The 21,101-nt window shown below is 41.7% G+C and overlaps 1 protein-coding gene across 1 annotated transcript in view; it reads right to left on the bottom strand.

Moving 5' to 3' along the window:
• Positions 1–3,526: 3,526 nt before the first annotated feature.
• LOC126199284 (para-nitrobenzyl esterase-like) overlaps positions 3,527–21,101 on the bottom strand; it is an 87,308-nt gene continuing 69,733 nt past the window's right edge. The window contains exon 10 of the mRNA XM_049936099.1: positions 3,527–3,743. Within this exon, the coding sequence (XP_049792056.1) occupies positions 3,596–3,743 (148 nt within the window). The 3' untranslated portion in view covers positions 3,527–3,595. The remainder of the gene's footprint in view (positions 3,744–21,101) is intronic.

The following is a 21,101-nucleotide window of genomic DNA, read 5'->3' as shown; positions in this document are numbered from 1 at the left end:
CCACTGGAGGCGGGCTGCACGATGTTGGGGCGTGAGCGGAAGACGGCCTAACGGTGTGCGGGACCGTAGCCCAGCTTCATGGAGACGGTTGCGAATGGTCCTCGCCGATACCCCAGGAGCAACAGTGTCCCTAATTTGCTGGGAAGTGGCGGTGCGGTCCCCTACGGCACTGCGTAGGATGCTACGGTCTTGGCGTGCATCCGTGCGTCGCTGCGGTCCGGTCCCAGGTCGACGGGCACGTGCACCTTCCGCCGACCACTGGCGACAACATCGATGTACTGTGGAGACCTCACGCCCCACGTGTTGAGCAATTCGGCGGTACGTCCACCCGGCCTCCCGCATGCCCACTATACGCCCTCGCTCAAAGTCCGTCAACTGCACATACGGTTCACGTCCACGCTGTCGCGGCATGCTACCAGTGTTAAAGACTGCGATGGAGCTCCGTATGCCACGCCAAACTGGCTGACACTGACGGCGGCGGTGCACAAATGCTGCGCAGCTAGCGCCATTCGACGGCCAACAACGCGGTTCCTGGTGTGTCCGCTGTGCCGTGCGTGTGATCATTGCTTGTACAGCCCTCTCGCAGTGTCCGGAGCAAGTATGGTGGGTCTGACACACCGGTGTCAATGTGTTCTTTTTTCCATTTCCAGGAGTGTAGTTACGCCAGAGCCTCTTGGCGTGTATTCATAGTGACTCGCAGACATAACGGAATTAAATTGTCACACCCTGCCCCACCTCCCCCCACCCTTGACCCTCCTGTCCAGGAGAAAGCACATCAGACACAGGGTTATGGGACATGATGGCAACACCAGATTCAAATGGAATAATTCTTTTGGATGGAAATATAATTGTATACTGCTGAAGTGAATCTCTGGTCTGTCAAGGAGCATACCACAATTAATTTGCAACGTGGCATACTAGCTAGAACCAATATGCCAAGGAGGGTACGTCTCCATAGTAAACATGAAAAATTTCAGAATGGACCCCTTCTTTACAACATTAAACTTTTTGCTTACTGGGAAAGACCACCCTCTTGAAAGGGCTTGGTTTGTGAAATGTGAACCCTAAAACTTCACCTCGACTGAGGATTTTTGATAAGCGAACTAGTGACTATCGTCAGAAAGTGGAGGACCTGGAATGACCCCCACAAACATGTACAAGAATTATCCGATCTTCTTGGCTAACGCCCCACCCGCCTCACTCCCGCGAAGTTTTAACCCAAACTCTGTTGCCTGGGGAATCAGCTGCCTTCCTGTCTTACAGTGGCCCTCCGACTTTTCACGAGCATGATTCAGGTTACTCTTCGTCAGTCTCCAGTTAACCTGAATCTACATAATGTCAGCTTTCTCGGAAATAATGTAGTTCAGTATCCATAGATTAGACAAGGTGATGGTTTACGATACTCATGCATGGCCATGATGAAATCGTACCTCAAACACATTAAGGAGGTATCCCAGTGGGTATGGTCTGTATATGGAAAACTATGAGGGCAGGGCGCAAATTCTGTTTCACTCACACAGAAAATGGTGGACTGGGGTAATATAAAGTTGATGTGGTGCGGCTAACATTAGTTTCAAAACAGAAATTGTGAAAAAATGCAGAATGAAGTTAGGAGCATTATCTGTAACACCATACATGACCCAAACGACTCAGATATGGACTGAAGGGATATATATCGCTATATGTCAGGACCAACAAGTAAATACTCGAAAATGCGTCCAAGCACACAAGCGTGTACCGTCGAGTGACAATACTCCCCATGAGCTGATTAGCTACGTCGGATGTCAGGAAACCCTGGCGAGAAGTCACTGCTAGCTTACTAGTTGCACACGACTTGAAGCTCGATACGAGGCCCCTAATCGGTTTGCCCTTTGCTTCCAGATAGAGTGCTCCCTGATCTTCATCCTGCTCTCTAAGACACCCTGCAGGGGTTTCACGGTAATACGTGACGACTAGAGATCGTATTTATTTGCGTCATGTTGGCATCTGTTAGAAACCGGTTAATCTATCTATGTATTTATAAAAATCATTGTAAGCATATATACGTACATCCCATATTTCCTGTTAAACCACTGGATAAATTTCAAACAAATTTGGCACACGTATCACCCACTATCTGCGAATAAGCACTGTAAGGGTACGAATCACCTACCAACCATAGACGCTGTGTTTGTGGTAGAAAGCTGGTGACGTAGTACTAAAACTAAGGAATGTCTGGAGCAATTTCAACAAAATTTTGTATATACAGGACTCATTATCTGAATTATTTGTATAAAATTCATGTGGGGGTAATACAGAGGTAATACACCCTTGTCACCTTTAGGGGCACAGTTGGGAGTGAGATGCCATGGCGAGGACAAATATTCGAATCCATTGTTTTTTCAGTCGCCAGGTTAATGGATGAAAGCCCCGATTCCATTTATCTCTAGGTGTTGGAAGACGGACGCAAAGACTCAGACATACCTGAAACGTATGAAACAGTTTCTACCAAACTTGGCTCACATTTCACTTGTCGTCTCGGGAAAATGAGAGACAGATAGAGAGACAGGAAGAGTGTGACACAGTAAGACACCCTTTGCACCCCTACGACTGGATGGGGACGGAAAGCGGTAGCAGGAACGCATAATTCAGTAACGTCAGGAGCAACATCAACCAAATTTGGTATACAAATGACTCACTATTTCTACAAAAGTACCGTGGAAGTAAGGTATTAGAGGGAAGTTTTGGGGCTAAAAATCGTAGAGGCAGCCGAAGAGATGAATATAGTAACCAGATTCAGAAGGATGTAGGTCGCAGTAGTTATTTGGAGATGAGGGTTGCGCAGGACAGAGTAGCATGGAGAGATGCATCAAACCAGTTTTCGGACTGGAGACCAAAATAGCAACAACAACAAGTTTAGGGTGGGGCTGTGGGTAAGAATAGGTCTAAAATGCATATTTGTGAAATATTTATGTGACATGTACAAAAGGGGGTAAGATGTGATCAACAACATAGTCTTTTGCGTACATGACGTGTTGGAAATAGTCAAACTTCGCGAAATTTCCAAGACGTACATTTTATACAATGATATTTGTAATGATATTCTGAAAATATAGGTTAAAACATATTTCAAGGCCGTCAGCTGACTAACATAGGTAGTAAAGAAGTGTAGTGCGCGTGTGGATATGTTTCTACAGCGCACTTCTTTTGTTTAACATGGTAGTGCGGAGACAGAGCTCACACCGCGAAGACGCCTTCCTGCGTCGAAGTTTTGATGTCTTAGATATTAGCAGCATGTAAAGCTTAGAAATAATTATTTGTTGAAAATGTAAAATAATATTCAAAAAGCAACTTCGTCGCAAAAGTAACTTTAAATCTGAGTGAAATACTGACCTGTTTTGTGGTGAGCTGTGTACGTCTTAATAAAGTGACAATGCCAATGTTATTTCTGAAAATAAGGCCAATCATTCTTACAATAGGACTACAATCTGAAGGAAAAACCTCGAAACAGCACGTTATAAAATGAAGAACTAAAATGATTTTTTGCTTAAAGTGTGAAATACAATTTATTTTAATAACCTGTAGATTCTCATAATAATAAATTAAAGTGTTTCGTCTAAGCAGGCAGGATCTGTTCCCAGAGTTGCGTGCGCTCAGGGAGGAGGTCTTGGCGTGTTTCAGACTCCAATTTCAAGTGTAAGTAATTGGAGGCCTCCGACGTATACGCTTCCCACGTCACTGGACTTCCAGAAGGAGCTGGGTCACTGAAAAAAAAAGACATCCAATGTTACGCTATTGTGGATGAGGTTCAACCATAAATTATAGGTACTCATATCAAATTCACTACAGGAATCATTCGTCAAATAGATATTATAATATATTGTGGTGGTGAAGGAGTCGACAATAATTGTAGTTCCCAAGCACGATACAATAGATTCTGGACCTATCGAATCGCAGTTGCGACGATATTCGAGTACACAGTTTATTATGTAGGATAGCGATGATTTGCCTTCAGCTTCATGCACGCTGGTTACATAATGCCAGGGTAGTTTTTCTGGTGCTCTCCAGTTATAATTGGCGTGCATCGTCTGCACATTTTCTGAACTGACAATAAGAGATTAACTGTACTTGTAGGTCGACCTTGAGACATGCTGTAAACGTTTTCCACACCAGTCTGAGTAGAGCTAAAGATGATATGAGATGTAACACAGGGAATACCTCCTTCACGTCAAAACTTGAGAGAAACGCTTGATTGGCATGGTGACATCGGTTGGAATTTCTGTCAGATAATGTAAGTCAGTGTTATGTGAAGAGAGCCAGGTGTCGCAGGATTAAAAGGAACACAGAGGTGTTCGAGAGAAGTGATGCTGAAACCTTTGTCTAATGATTATGTTTTTTGTAGTTTTCCTAAATCACATTTAGAACATGCTCGGTTCAGATTTATCGCGAGTATCGTAAGGAAGTGTGTTTTACGCCGGGAAGAGGCTACACTGAAAACACTCGCTCGATCACTTCTTGAGTACTGTTTCCTGATATGGTATTTTCGCTAAGCAGTATTAACTAAATATATAGAAAATGTTCAAAAAAGAGTTGCAGAATTCACTTAAAATAACGTGTCGCCATCATAGAAACACAGTCACCTTGAGCGCTTAGCGAGTGCTTCTCGTTGTTACGATACGGCGGCAGTGTCAGTGGACTGCACTTTGGGTATGCGCACTTGGAATTTTCTCGTTGCTATATCTTTACTGCAGAGCATGGCCGCCTATCCTCAGAGCACCATAGGTGCTGGGATAGTCCTTCGCAATGAGGCACATGTGGTTGTATGCAGTCCTGTTACAATTATGCCGGAAGAGCAGACAAGGAAGGAAGAATCTCACTGAAAAGTGTGCATCATGTCAGGCTTGCGAGAACCGCTACCTATTCCAACCGAACAACAAAGAGAGTAGAGTATAGGGAAACCATGTTTGCAAGTACTTTCCAAGGCTCCATTACTTTAAGGAACACGTTGAAGGAGAAAAATGCTTTAGATAAAGATAATATTAAGACTATACTCCAAATAGACCTTGAAGGCCCAAAGTAATCGACCGACAGTCATGTCGTCCTCAGCCCATTGGCGTCACTGGATGCGGATGTGGAAGTCATTTGTCAGCACACCATTTTTCCGGCCGTTGTGAGATTACGAAACCTGAGCCGCTACTTATGAATACATTTGCCTCACAAGGGCTGAGCGCAACTTTCTTGCCAACAGCGCTCGGCTGACCCTGACGTCCACCCATCCAAGTGCTAGTTGTGCTCGACAGCGCTTAATTCCGTTTATCTGACAGGAACAGGTGTTCTACTGTGGAAAGGCCGTTGGCTCGTGTAATGTTAACCAATAGGTTTTCAGGGGCTTGACACAAAATTTCCACGTCATACGTCTTTTTATTTTATATTTCCAGTATCGTATTAATCGACGTTGTCCACTACACTACAGTTTACACAACTCTTTTTTGTTCTATAAGACTGTCTTCTGTTTCTTGCGTCATTTTGGTTGAGCCTTCGTTTATGTGACTATTTCATTTTCGGTATTTTTTCGAGAAACTTCTGACTTCGGATGTCCGTATTTGTTGAATTAATATTCGTGCTGACAATACGTGTTCACAGAATCGTTTGCAGACTCCCTAGTCTGTCATTCAAAATATGCACTGGTGTGCTGGTTTCAACTATCAAACCGTCCCTACCGTGCGGTGGCCGTGTCACAAAGGAATGACCCATTGCTACTGTTGACCCCTCCTCTTACCACTGTCTGCCCTACTCCAGGCCAAGTTATTTTATGTACACTCTACAACTCGTAATGGATTTTTTGATTCAGCATGATAGTGTGATGCTCAGCCAATACATGTGGGATGTACGAGACCTGCAAGCTGCGGCAATCTGAGGTGGATGACGGATGACAATTACGTTAAAAAATCGAAAAGGTATCCGCCGCCTGTGTTGCCTGATGTAGCCCAGTTCCGCTATGCGTAGTGTTTTCTGATCTTCGCGGCGTGGCGGAGGATTTCTAAAATTGTTAAAATTATAGTTTAATTTAACTTCCTTTGGCGAATGTAGAACATCCGTAAATTTTCATTCCAATGTACAAATAATTATTTAATTCAGTATTACGTTAATGGAAAAACATTACGAATTTATAAAATACAGATTTAATAAATTCCCCTTGTATGTTGCCTGTGTTTTATCTTCACGCTCTTATATGCCTTAGGATATGAATAATCTGATGAAACCTCAGCCTATACATTTTGAGACAGCACATACACTGAAGGATGGCGATGAACAACACTCGTCCATGGCACTTTCGGATGCGATTCAAGATAGTCCAAACTGCCAGAGGCTAGAAGAATCCAGGGGTTTCTTCTGGATGCAAGGATGCTTCAAGCATTGTGTGGAACAGTATTGTTGCCAGTAACCTTTCCATTGATTGATGGGATTGAATTCATCCATTAGAGTCTCGGCTGTGATGAAAGTGTTAGGTCTTAATCTAAGTCTTTTTCGCTCTGCAGGGAACGCGTCGTTCATTATTGGAAGATTGCTCTTATTAGCAATATTTCGGTACTCAAGCAGTAGCGCGCTCTTCCTTCTAATATCAGGAGGTGGAATGTGGCTCAAGGTAGGTACCCAGTGTGTTACTGGAGAGTATCTGCTGACCGTCCCCAACGACAGCCGGAGAGTTGGAGAATGTTGTTTCTGGTTTTGAGCTTAGCAGACGTTCGTGTCACGTACTCCTTAAAAGAAAGTGTCCTATTTAAAGTGATCCCAAGGTATTTTGGGTAAATATTAAGGCGAAGTTTGTCTCCTTCAAAATAGACATATATATGCCAGTCTATAGGACAGATGAAAACATGCAACTAACTTCCTGGCAGATTAAAACTGCGTGCCGGACCGAGACCCGAACTGGGGACCTTTGCCTTTCGTGAGCAAGTGCTCTACCAACTGTACAATCCGCTGCAGAGTGAAAATCTCATTCTGGAAACGTCCCCCAGTCTGTGGCTAAGCCATGTCTCCGCAATATCCTTTCTTTCAGGAGTGCTAGTTCTGCAGGGTTCGCAGGAGAGCTTCTGTAAAGTTTGGAAGGGAGGACACGAGATACTGGTAGAAGTAAAGCTGTGAGGATGGGGTGTGAGCCGTGCTTGGGCAGCTCAGCTGGTAGAGCAGTTGCCCGCGAAAGGCAAAGGTCCCGAGATCGAGTCTCGGTCCGGCACACAGTTTTAATCTGCGAGGGAGTTTCATATCAGCGCACACTCCGCTGCAGAGTGAAAATCTCATTCATGAAACTTCTATTTTATTTGAGTTTGGTTGTAACCTCCATTTGCTGAAATATTGGCTAAAGATATCTAGATCAGAAGTTAGGATTTCTTCAGTTCTTTCAAAAGTTTTGTGTTGTGTAGCTATTGCCCAGTCGTCTGCATACGAAAACTTTCTGGACTGTGTTGGAGGGATATCAGATATACATAGATTAAGCTTGTGGTAAGCTATTATTGAATACCTTTGGGCAGCTGTAGTTACAGTAAAGGTCCTTCCAGTCAATATGTTGTTAGTTAGTTTTTTTGTCCGTTTGCATGGGACAAGTTGCAATAATTTCTAAAGCAATCCATGCCTCCAAACTGTGTCTTATGCTGCACTTAAATCGACGAAAGCAAGATGAGAAAAAAATCGAGAAAACAAGTATTCTCTGCAAAATGGTTAAAAGAAGACCTTTCTGAAAAGTGGTTACAACACGAAACGAAATGCAGAGCGTGTTGTACAGAACTACGAGCAAAACGAAGTGAATCACCTCGGAAGTCAGAGACACAAGACGAACATGAAAGCTACGGATCGCACAACAAACATGTCTCACATAAGAAAATACTTTTTTGATTCATATAGTTTTGAGAATGTATATTGTTACTATTATACTATTTTTGGTAAATTTATATTTTGTGAATTTGAACTATAAATCTAGAGTAATGAATTACGGTATAAGAATTTCCGTTGCTGTACAGAACACTTTTATGTCAACATAGGAGGATCTTAGTGTTACGGTGTGTTATCACTTTCGTTTTCAGATGTTGAATCCAGAGAAAGAGCAAACGGATTCTACAGCAGGTGCTGTAAGATTCAGTTTGTTAGCTCCGGCTCATATTTTCAATTTAAAACCAGTGCAACATACTGTAGAGAGACCCAAACTCAATTTTAAGGTTTCAACAACTATAGAAACAATAAGTCAGAGTCGCACAAAATGCACAAGTATTGTTGTGAATGAACTCTCCGCAAATATTAAGGAAGAGTTGAATAATTATCCAAGAAACAAAGCATTCTCCATCCTTCTAGTTGAGTGTTGTATGTTAGTGAGATATATAGGCAATTCTGAAGTCAAAACACAACTTTTGAATAAATTCCCATGGGCGGAGACGAAGGCAAAGCTAGCGTCTGTACAACCTTTTCAAAAATTATATGGAAAGGTTTGAGTTACCGCTTGATAACGTTGTCGAGTTTTGCGCTAACAGCGCCTACATTTGTTATGTAAGAGTGAATCGCTCAAGACCTACCGCTTAAGCGAAAACTCCGAGATAATTGTGAATCATTGTTTTTATCATTCAACATATTTAGTTGCCGTAGCTGGTCCACAAGCCATCCCTAGCTGTACTGAAGCTCTGATACAGAATATTTATGATATTTTTCTCGCTCTCCAAAACGCTAGAGCATATTAGAGCAATTTCAGAAGCTCATGCATTCTTTTCTATTAGAAACAATGATCCCCAGTAAAAGGAGGTGGTTAGCATTTTCGAACTGTGTTAATCATATATTGAAACAATGGAACGTTCTTGTTGAGCTGTTTAGGGAAGCAGAACTCGAAGATAAGAGTCATATACAGAATATAATCTTATCTGCACTTCAAAATCCATACCTGAAGTATTATCTGCATTTTTGAAGTACATAATGACACTAATTAATCATTTCAATGGATGTTTCAGCCGCACAGTCTCTGCACAGAATCTATATCCAGAAAGTTGAAGATTTATCAGAATTCTGGCAGTCAATTTTATCAAACCCTTCTTCCTCAGCAAGGACGAGAATTTAAATTTACATGATCTCAATGTGTTGCTCAGTACTGAAGAACACTGGAGGACAAAGTCTGGAAACTCTGAAAGACTGTAATGAGAGGGTCAAGGAGTATTTCGGGCTGGTTTTTGAGATATTTTACCAAACGTACATGAGTGATGGTTTCCAGTAAACCACAATTTATATAAGAATATGTTACTTGCGAATCAAAAAATTGCCGGTATTCCCGAACCAAATACGTGATGTAACAGAACTTGCCGAGAAGCGTGGCAGGAAGTAGATAAACACGAAGGCATCAAAGAGTTAAACAAACTAAGGCTGTACTTTTCTGATACACAGAAAGTGGCATACTCAAAGTGTGGTGTCACCGCCAGACACCACACTTGCTAGGTGGTAGCCTTTAAATCGGCCACGGTCCGTTAGTATACGGCGGACCCGCGTGTCGCCACTGTCAGTGATAGCAGACCGAGCGCCACCACACGGCAGGTCTAGAGAGACGTCCTGGCACTCGCCCCAGTTGTACAGCCGACTTTGCCTGAGATGGATTACTGACAAATACGCTCTCATTTGCCGAGACGATAGTTAGCATAGCCTTCAGCTACATTTGCTACGACCTAGCAAGGCGCCGTATTCAATTGATATTGAGATTCTATTAATGTATCATCAAGAGCGATGTTCTACAAATGTTGATTAAAGTTAAGTATTCCAGAAGCTACGTACTTTTCTTTATAGCATTCATTACGTATCCTGTTTGAGACCTCACGCCAGCCTGCGTGAGTTTAAGCGCGTGCCTTTCGGCTTCCTCTCATTGTGTCTAGGCTGTCTTGTCTAGACACAACACAAAGAATAGCGAAGAATTCTGGAGCGCAGTAGATGAAATAAAAAAAAAATTATGAACAGGATACGTTGTCGAATATTGCCAAATTAGCAAACATAGTACTACTAATCTTACTAACAAAACCTCCTTAGAATGAATTACTTATAACTTTAGAAGCTCATATTCCACATAAGGAATAAAAGTCCTGTTGCATCAACCTATAATTATTTCGTAAAAGCGTCCTTGTGAATGATCCACGATCTCCAAATTCATCACTGTCGTCTTTCATGTCGCTGATTGTCAAATGGCCTGTAAAAAGGTATTCAACATACTTGTTAATAGTTTAAGTTCTTTATTTAGCCTATATATCGCCAGTAATTTGTATAGGCTATATTAAAAACTATAATTGGCACTGCAGCGAAATTTGAGTATACAGGCAGCAGAAATAATTTATTTTTGGCTGGCAACAATGCCCGCCTCCGGTCAGCCAGTGTCTGTTCATGCTCATTGCAGCGTTAAGTCTTTATTATAGTTCGTGTCACTTTCCGCTAGTATGGGCGCTGACTCTTCAAAACAGAATAGTAAATTTGTTTCTTTGGAGAAGAAAGTTTTAACGTCCGAAAGACTAGACACGAAAACTACAAAAAAGGTATCGGTAGTGTCAGGCGCAAGTGAAGTAACGGTAGGTCACTGGCGATAAAAAAGAACTAAAACTTGTACCAAAGCGTCTTGTTCTTCTTCTAAAAAAATCAAAATTCACATATCGTAAAACCACGAAGCCCTTTAGCCATTTATTTGTGGTCAGCTCATCAGCGAGTTAGGGAAAGCGCTGTAAGTGGTCCAATGATTCAGGAGGAGGCACTTTTATTTCGAAAAGAATTAGAAGCAGCAGAAAAAAGTTTTCTGCTAGTTCCGACTGGTTGCAGAGGTCGAAGAGAAGACATGGGGTGTGCCAGTTTGAAATCTGTGGTGAAAAGTTCTCCGCTCATGTCGGAGCTGTTAAATTGATCCAAGAAAAAATAAATATAACAAATCAGGAATATCTCTTTGGATCAAGTTTATAACTGTGATGTGACAAGACTGAATTATAGAATGCTTCCAACTAAAACGCTACCGGATATAAAGAAGCCTCCGCTCCAGGTTATAAGAAATCAAAAGATGGAGTAACGATTCCGGTATGCAGCAATGTCTCTGGAGATCAAAAATTGCTTCTTTTCTTAAGTGGTAAGTGTAACAAACCAACAGTATTCAAAAATATACATATGTCGGCCTTAGCCGTTTTGTATAAAAAATCAAAACAATGCCGTCATGAATACCTCAGTTTTAAGGAGGTTTTTGGCCCAGTAGGGCCAGAAACAAAAAAATTCTTAATGAGCGAAAAATTGCCACTCAAGGCAATCAATCCTTACTCTAGACAACGCAAGAAGTCATCCTGAAGCTGAAGAACTTCGTAGTGATATATTTAGGTAATTATCTTACATCCCAGTACTACTCTGCCTTGTCTAACCAGTGGACCAATGAAACGCGGGTGTGTTTGAAAAAAATGTATCGGCGTAACCTATTGCAATCACTTTTGCACTTTACACAAATGAAACCCAGTCAACAAACGCTGCCCTGAAGAAAACTAACTTGAAGGATGTTGTCTACCGAGTTGCAGATGCCTGGAACCATTTAAAATCAGAAATCCCAAAGAAGTCTTGGCAAATTCTGTTATAGAAACATAATGAAAACGAAAAAAATAATGAAAATAACAACAACATTCCATTAGGAGAAAACGAAAATGGACAGTTGTTTGATCTCGTTCCATATGTTTCTGGATGTGAAAATGTAAACGACAACGAAGTGCAAATGTTGTTGGACCAAGGCCATCAACATGAAGAGACAGAGAGAGCTATTGTGGGAATGGTAAATAAAGGAAACAGGATGGAACTTCGGCATTAGAATTTACGTGGAGCAACAGAATGTAACGTCTCTAGCTGATGCCGAGTTTCTGCGAAGATGGACTACGCTGCTAACACGTAAGAAGAGACGTTCTTCACAAAAACAAAAAACTATTGACTCTTTTTCCTAAAATGAAGCATATACAGTAGTACCAGTTATACAGCAGTTTATGTAATATGTGTGTACGCTACAGTGTTAGAATTTCTTCTAGAACATTATTTCTAAAGCTAACTCCAAGCAATACGTTAACTGTTGAAAGAACGTCAGGTTCTGAATCTATTTTTAAATAAAAGGTCTCTAAAACTATCACTCTTCTTGTAGCTCGAGTTTTCCCAAATCCGACCTCTACTCGTTCCAAATTATCTCGAATTATCAGTGTTTTACATACATATAAAAAGCATTAACCTAACATCCCGACAGTTCGTGTTATAAAGGTCTAAATAAACGTCACTTCCTCCAAATACGTCTCGCATAATGGTCACGATGATGAAATGTGATCAATCTGGGGCTACACGGAGCTGACAGTCTTTGTTTTCGTGTACCATCCAGGAATAAAATAGCATGTGGAGCGCTATTGCATTGGTGCACTATATACATAGCACCACAAATCGTAAGGCGTAATGGTGTTGATGTAGACAGAGAAGTGCTTACCTAATCGAGGTTGCGGTCTATTTCTTGCACACACCGTCTCACACGGCTGATTCTATAACTATAATGATATCGACAATACGTTAACAGTGAACATTACCGTCAACACGAAGGATCCGTAAACAGAAGGCACTTCGAAAGCTGCACCAGAACCCGTATATTAGCCAGCATGCGCCCGTGTCGACGAACTTAATCGGTATCTCCGCTGTAGAACCCTCGATAGGAGTTTGCTCCCTCCACGAATATTACTAGAGTTTCAAAGAACACGCACAAGATAACACACAAAGGACCGCATGAGGAACGAAAGGAGGCTGGAGTCTGACACCCGTCCGCATGGCGGTAGTTTCAGATCGGACAAGGCGTCCTTCTTAAGGAAAATATCTTAGAATTTGCTCCAACGTATCTAGAATCATTTCGGAAACCTAATCACGATCGCCATCGGGTGATTTTAAATCTACTATTTCTGTTAGCCGCTGCACAAAAGCGCTCGTTATTTGCTCACACATTAATAATCAGTTATTTATATCAATTAATCATATGTGATGGACACTTGTCAACGGATGTGTTTACACACTTCATTCCTCGATCACACCTTTTCTTATGCATGTGCACTGAGCTCTTTGCATAACGCCTTCATAAATCATCGTTTTCACTGAAAAAAATTGTAATTTGATTTTATTGTCCACAAGAATAGAAGCTTTATCCATCCTGTCATGAGCTACAATACATCCCTCATTTTCTTAGTATTGGAAGGCAATGTACACGGTGCTTCCGTAAAAGGGTACAAAAATTTAAAAGGACATAGATGATGCTCCACTGAACAATCTGAGATAGGGAACCTGGGGTTGGAGATGCCAGCTTAAAGAGATAATAAGAATGAAATCACATTACTCTGTACCTTTTTGTTTACATTACCTTACTGCAGATACCATCATTAACACAATGAATGAACAATTTGTACTGTATCTCACAAAATGTGCTGAACTCACGGCCATAAACCTCAATACAAGCATGACGTCGGTGAACAAGTTTCACTGACAAATACCCCTGGTGTGTTTTCGAATCACATCACAGGCGGCTACAGTTCTGACAACTAATTCCATCTCCGTATCCACTGGAGTCTTATACACAGGTGACTTGATATCTCCCCATAGGAAATGAATCAAGGGGTTTCGGGTCAGGTGACCTCTCAGGCCATGGAATAGAACCTCCATTTCCAATCCAGCGACCAGGAAATACTGTACCGGTACTGCTCCATGGTATTATACTGTAGTCTCTGAATAGCACTGAGTAATGAATGAGTCGTTCGTTGATTCATAGTATGTTCTGTCATTGGACAGTGTAAATATGATACAACAGAGCCACCTTATAGACAAGTAAAGTAAACGAAACCTTCATCGTGACTTCCTGATACTCAGACTCGTCCTCCTTGTGTCGTTGCAGGACATAAAGAAAGTACATGTAAATAAACAGAATAGTACTGTAAATCTGTATGCATGTTAATTGTAAATCAGGTGGAAAAGAATATGTTAGACAAAGCGATTGTATTGTATGAATTGTATGTTAACCGGGGACCTAGAAACGACGGAGAGGCTCCGTCCCCGCCGCAGCCGCAGTGGTCCACAACCCCACGACGACTACCGCAGTCCACTTCACCCCTCCTCCACTCCACACCGAACCCAGGGTTATTGTGCGGTTCGGCCCCCGGTGGACCTCCCAGAGAACGTCTCACACCAGACGAGTGTAACCCCTATGTTTGCGTGGTAGAGTAATGGTGGTGTACGCGTACGTGGAGAACTTGTTTGCGCAGCAATCGCCGACATAGTGTAGCTGAGGCGGAATAAGGGGAACCAGCCCGCATTCGCCGAGGAAGATGGAAAACCGCCTAAAAACCATCCACAGGCTGGCCGGTTCACCGGACCTCGACACAAATCCGCCGGTCGGTTTCGTGCCGGGGACCAGGCGCTCCTTCCCGCCCGCAAAGCCGTGCGTTAGACCGCACGGCCACCCGGCCGAGCTCAGTCAAAGCGATAGTTTACTTCCATATCTCCTTAAGCTGGCTTCTCCGACCCGAGGTTTGGTATGTCAAATTGTTCAATGGAGTATTCTCTATGTCCTGTTATGTTTTTGCACGCTGTTACGGAAACAACCCGTACATTTCTTCATCTAAACGTTACAGTATAAATTTATGATATCGTTATCTCAACAACGAAAAATATGCCAAGAGTGTCAAGTGAAAAATGCCGTACAAAAGCACAATTTATAAAAACAAACATCAATAGTAGAGAAAATCAACCCTGGTTTCACATTGGCTTATAATCACATACAGGGTGTCCCATTTATCTTGTTCACCCGAAATAACTTTTTCCTGATGAGCTAAATGAAAAATTGTTTCAACCAAAGTTTTTAACATCATTGTACTCTCAAATGGTTCAAATGGATCTGAGCACTATGGGACTTAACTTCTAAGGTCATCAGTCCCCTAGAACTTAGAACTACTTAAACCTAACTAACCTAAGGACATCCATCACACACATCCATGCCCGAGGCAGGATTCGAACCTGCGACCGTAGCGGTCGTTCGGCTCCAGGCTGAAGGGCCTAGAACCGCTCGGCCACCCCAGCCGGCTCTTGTACTCTACTGTACATAATTATTTTTTTAATTTGCTGTAGGCGGACGAAATTCTGTTCAGGCACCACTATTGTACAGCAGACAATTCCCTGACAAGTCATCGCCTTCTCGCTAGACGTATCGTTGTCTCATTTCTCGTCTACGCGAATCGGAAAGTTTAAATGCAAGAACCCGAAATCGTCGTAGAACACGAATAAACGAAGCTGCTGAGGTCACAGTGCTCGCATCCGTAGCCGTGAATCCACAAGTGAGCACAAGACGATTTCGAGATGAAGCTGGTGTCTCAAAAATAACTGCACATCACAGTATGCAACGTCATAAATTCGATCCTGACCAAGTTCTTTAACACAAAGCAATTCATAGAAGTGACTTCAGCAATAGGGTTCAATTTTGGCAGCGTTCTCAACAACAACTTATTATTAATCGTAATTCCTTCAGTGATGTCCTCTTTACCGACTGGGTGTCTTGTCCAACAAAGCAACTGTCGGCACGAGATATATTCATTATTGGTCCACCGGCAATCCACGATGGCTCCGACAGGTAGAGCATCTACGACTATGGAACGTTAATGTTTGTTGCGGAATTATTGGAGAAACCAGTAACGTACCTTCCTTTGTAAATGACAACCAAAACGGGAAACAATATGCCCAATGTGTAAGAAACACTCTTCCTGTTTTCTTGGACGCCTTATCTCTGAATCAGATGATGGTCATTTAGTAACAACATGATGGATGCCCTGCATATAATTCCTTACTAGCACGACGAATTCTGGACCATGGTAGGTGGATTGGACAAGGTGGACCATTTAGTTAGCCTATCTGATCTCCGGACCTTCCACCGCTGGATTTCTTTCTGTGGGGAGCTGTCTAGGATGCTGTCTACTAAAATGTTCCAACGATACCAGTGGAAATGAATAAATTATAATTGATGGCTGTACCGCCATCATAGAGGAAGTATTAGCACGAAGTAGGACGTCCTTCATCCACAGAACGACTCTATGTATAAATGTCAATGGTCATCCTTTTGAGCATAGGACGTAACCACTCTCTTTTTTCCTCTAGTGGTAGTATCACAGTAAAAGTTAGTACAAAGGGCCATGTTACTTCTGTGTTGTCATAATACAATAACAGGATCGAATTGCTGTACAGTGCAGTACTGTTACAATTCAATATTTATTGGTAATTTTAAAATGTTCAGAGGCGCCTTACCGCGACTAAATGATCTAGTTAATGAAATGCACTGAAATGATATTTAAATTAGAGCATTTATGCATTATTTATCATTTCCATAGCTACCAGTTCCGTGAATTGAAATGGTAGAGTTAACACGTTTTTGAGTAGCTCCTGGAGAAGGTGAGTATATTCTTGACTGAAACGTATATGGTTTTATTTGAAAAATTTAACCGCTAACCTGTCCTATATCTGTGTAGATACATAAAACGTATACTGTCAGCAATAACTACCCACTTATGTCAAAAACATTGATTGAAACAGTTTTTCATTTAACGCAACAGAGAAAAGTTATTTTATGCGAACAAGATAAATGGGACACCACGTATATCATGCAAAATACAAAGGTCAAGTAGAATACTCAGAGACTTCAATCAAATTTCCATAGCAACAAAATATCCAATAGTAAAAAAGAATAACAATGTCTCATAAAAGATCTTTAGGGAAGCGCAGCGTGCACCATTCGAAGTGAATAAATTTCTGAGAAAAATTGAGAGGTATGATGCTGAACATCAACGCAAAGAACAGATAACGAAGCAATTGGAGGCAACACTTATAACAGAGTACCTCCAAGAATATAAACATAACTGTCTTTAACGTGATAGAACAATGAATCGTTTTCGACGACCAAGACAACTTGTAAATTATACATCTAGAACAAAGAGTCATTTGTTTGGCCACACTAAATCTGAAAGGGCACTAGGCTCCTTAATTTAAAGGATGCTGATGTGCTGCCTGTTTTGAGTAAAAGGTGCGCTTCGTAATATGGTCTGTATTTCTGTTTTCGGTCAAAATAATTTGCTTATTAAACATTGACATCAATGAGGTAACATGCTTTCTTCTTCATATAGTTGGTTGTAACAATATATTGTTGTTGTTGTTGTGTTGTGGTCTTCAGTCCTCAGACGGGTTTGATGCAGCTCTCCATGCAGCTCTATCCTGTGCAAGCTTCTTCATCTCCCAGTACCTACTGCAGCCTACATCCTTCTGAAACTGCTTAGTGTATTCATCTCTTGACCTCCCTCTACGATTTTTACCCTCCACGCTGCCCTCCAATACTAAATTTGTGATCCCCTGATGCCTCACAACATGTCCTACCAAACGGTCCCTCCTTCTAGTCAAGTTATGCCACAAACTCCTCTTCTCCCCAATTCTATTCAATACCTCCTCATTAGTTATGTGATCTACCCATCTAATCTTCAGCATTCTTCTGTAGCACCACATTTCGAAAGCTTCTATTCTCTTCTTGTCTAAACTATTTATCGTCCATGTTTCACTTCCATACATGGCTACACTCCATACAAGTGTTTTCAGAAACAATTTCCTGACACTTAAATCTATACTCGATGTTAACAAATTTTCCGTCTTCAGAAACGCTTTCCTTGCCATTGCCAGTCTACGTTTTATATCCTCTCTACTTCGACCATCAACAGTTATTTTGCTCCCCAAATAGCAAAACTCCTTTACTACTTTAAGTGTCTCATTTCCTAATCTAATTCCCTCAGCATCACCTGACTTACTTCGACTACATTCCATTATCCTCGTTTTGCTTTTGTTTTGTTGATGTTCATCTTATACCCTCCCTTCAAGACTGTCCATTCCGTTCAACTGCTCTTCCAAGTACTTTGCTGTCTCTGACAGAATTACAATGTCATCGGCGAACCTCAAAGTTTCTATTTCTTCTCCATGGATTTTAATACCTACTCCGAACTTTTCTTTTGTTTCCTTTACTGCTTGCTCAATATACTAATTGAATAGCATCGGGGAGAGGCTACAACCCTGTCTCACTCCCTTCCCAACCACTGCTTCCCTTTCATGTCCCTCGACTCTTATAACTGCCATCTCCTTTATGTACAAATTGTAAATAGTCTTTCGCTACCTGTATTTTACCTCTGCCACCTTCAAAATTTGAAAGAGAGTTTTCCAGTCAACAGTGTCAAAATGTTTATCTAAGTCTACAAATGCTAGAAACGTAGGTTTGCCTTTCTATTTTCTAAGATAAGTCGTAGGGTCAGTATTGCCTCACGTGTTCCAACATTGCTACAGAATCCAAACTGATCTTCCCCGAAGTCGGCTTCTACCAGTTTTTCCATTCGTCTTTCAAGAGTTCGTGTTGTATTTTGCATCCGTGTCTTATTAAACTGATAGTTCGGTAATTTTCACATCTGTCAACACCTGCTTTCTTTGGAATTGGAATTATTATATTGTTCTTGTAGTCTGAGGGTATTTCGCGTGTCTGATACATCTTGCTCACCACGACTGGCTCTCCCAAGGCCGTCAGTAGTTCTAATGGAATGTTGTCTACTCCCGGGGCCTTGTTTCGACTCAGGTCTTTCAGTGCTCTTTCTAACTCTTCACGGAGTATCATATCTCCAATTCCATCTGCATCTACCTCCGCTTCCATTTCCAAAATATTGTCCTCAAGAACATCGCCCCTGTATATACCCTCTATATACTCCTTCCACCTTTCTGCTTTCCCTTCTTTGCTTAGGACTGGGTTTCCATCTGAGCTCTTGATATTCATGCAAGTGGTTTTCTTTTCTCCAAACGTCTCTTTAAATTTCCTGTAGGCAGCATCTATCTTACCCCTCGTGAGATAAGCCTCTACATCCTTACATTTGTCCTCTAGCCATGCCTGCTTAGCCATTCTGTACTTCCTGTCGATCTCATTTTTGAGACGTTTGTATTCCTTTTTGCGTGCTTCATTTACTGCATTTTTATATTTTCTCCTTTCATCAATTAAATTCAGTATTCCTTCTGTTACCCAACGATTTCTACTAGCCCTCGTCTTTTTACTTAGTTGATCCTCTGCTGCCTTTACTATTTCATTCCTCAAAGCTACCCATTCTTCTTGTACTGTATTTCTTTCCCCCATTCCTGTCAATTGTTCCCTTATGTTCTCCCTGAAACTCTGTAAGACCTCTGGTTCTTTCAGTTTATCCAGGTCCCATCTCCTACTTTTTTGAAGTTTCTTCAGTTTTAATCTACAGTTCATAACCAATAGATTGTGGTCAGAGTCCACATCTGCCCCTGGAAATGTCTTACAATTTAAAATCTGGTTTCTAAATCTCTGTCTTACCATTATATAATCTATCAGAAACCTTCTAGTATCTACAGGGTTCTTCCATGTATACAACCTTCTTTCATGATTCTTGAACCAAGTGTTAGCTATGATTAAGTTGTGCTCTGTGCAAAATTCTACCAGGCGGCTTCCTCTTGCATTTCTTAGCCCCAATCCATATTCACCTACTACGTTTCCTTCTCTTCCTTTTCCTACTCTCGAATTCCAGTCACCCATGACTATTAAATTTTCGTCTCCCTTCACTACCTGAATAATTTCTTTTATCTCATCATACATTTCATCAATTTCTTCATCATCTGCAGAGCTAGTTGGCATATAAACTTGTACTACTGTAGTAGGCATGGGCTTCGTGTCTATCTTAGCCACAATAATGCGTTCACTATGCTGTTTGTAGTAGCTTACCCGATCTCTTATTTTTTTATTCAATATTAAACCTACTCCTGCATTATCCCTATTTGATTTTGTATTTATAACCCTATATTCACCTGACCAAAAGTCTTGCTCCTCCTGCCACCGAACTTCACTCATTCCCACTATATCTAACTTTAACCTATCCATTTCCCTTTTTAAATTTTCTAACCTACCTGCCGGATTAAGGGACCTGACATTCCACGCTCCGACCCGTAGATCACCAGTTTTCTTTCTCCTGATAACGACATCCTCTTGAGTAGTCCCCGCCCGGATATCCGAATGGGGGACTATTTTACCTCCGGAATATTTTACCCAATAGGACGCCATCATCATTTAATCATACAGTAAAGCTGCATACCCTTTCGAGAAACGTATCACCTATGTGTAAGCATTTGCTTAATAAAACTCATTTCCTTAGCAACTACAACTGGTTATGTATCTGCGGTGCATGTGAGTTCGAATAGTTCGAGTTTAACAGCTCGTAGAAGACATGGTTGCGCCAGCTGTATCCTTCCTCACAATCGGCGTTAGCGCCTACGTGGCCGAGAATGTGAAAAAGGGCGTGGCTTCCGACGTGGCTTGTGAGCATTCAGAAACGATCACAAGCAAAGTGCTCGAACGTGATCTACGGCTGCAGCGGCTGTTATCAGCTACATGTGGTGCAACAAACAGACACGTCTTTTTTTTTTTTCTCATCAGTCTACTGACTGGTTTGATGCGGCCTGCCACGAATTCCTTTCCTGTGCTAACCTCGTCATCTCAGAGTAGCTCTTGCAACCTACGTCCTCAATTATTTGCTTGACGTATTCCAATCTCTGTCTTCCTCCACAGTTTTTGCCCTCTACAGCTCCCTCTAGTACAATGGAAGTCATTCCCTCATGCCTTAGCAGATGTCCTATCATCCTGTCCCTTCTCCTTATCAGTGTTTTCCACATATTCCTTTCCTCTCCGATTCTGCGTAGAACCTCCTCATTCCTTACCTTATGAGTCCACCTAATTTTCGACATTCGTATATAGCACCACATCTCAAATGCTTCGATTCTCTTCTGTTCCGGTTTTCCCACAGTCCATGTTTCACTACCATACAATGCTGTACTCCAGACGTACATCCTCAGAAATTTCTTCCTCAAATTAAGGCCGGTATTTGATATAAGTAGACTTCTCTTGGCCAGAAATGCCTTTTTTGCCATAGCGAGTCTGCTTTTGATGTCCTCCTTGCTCCGTCCGTCATTGGTTATTTTACTGCCTAGGTAGCAGAATTCATTAACTTCATTGACTTCGTGAC

This window comes from Schistocerca nitens, chromosome 8 (assembly GCF_023898315.1).
Source record: "Schistocerca nitens isolate TAMUIC-IGC-003100 chromosome 8, iqSchNite1.1, whole genome shotgun sequence".
Lineage (NCBI taxonomy): Eukaryota > Metazoa > Arthropoda > Insecta > Orthoptera > Acrididae > Schistocerca > Schistocerca nitens.
This window is presented reverse-complemented; position numbering and strand designations above follow the sequence as displayed.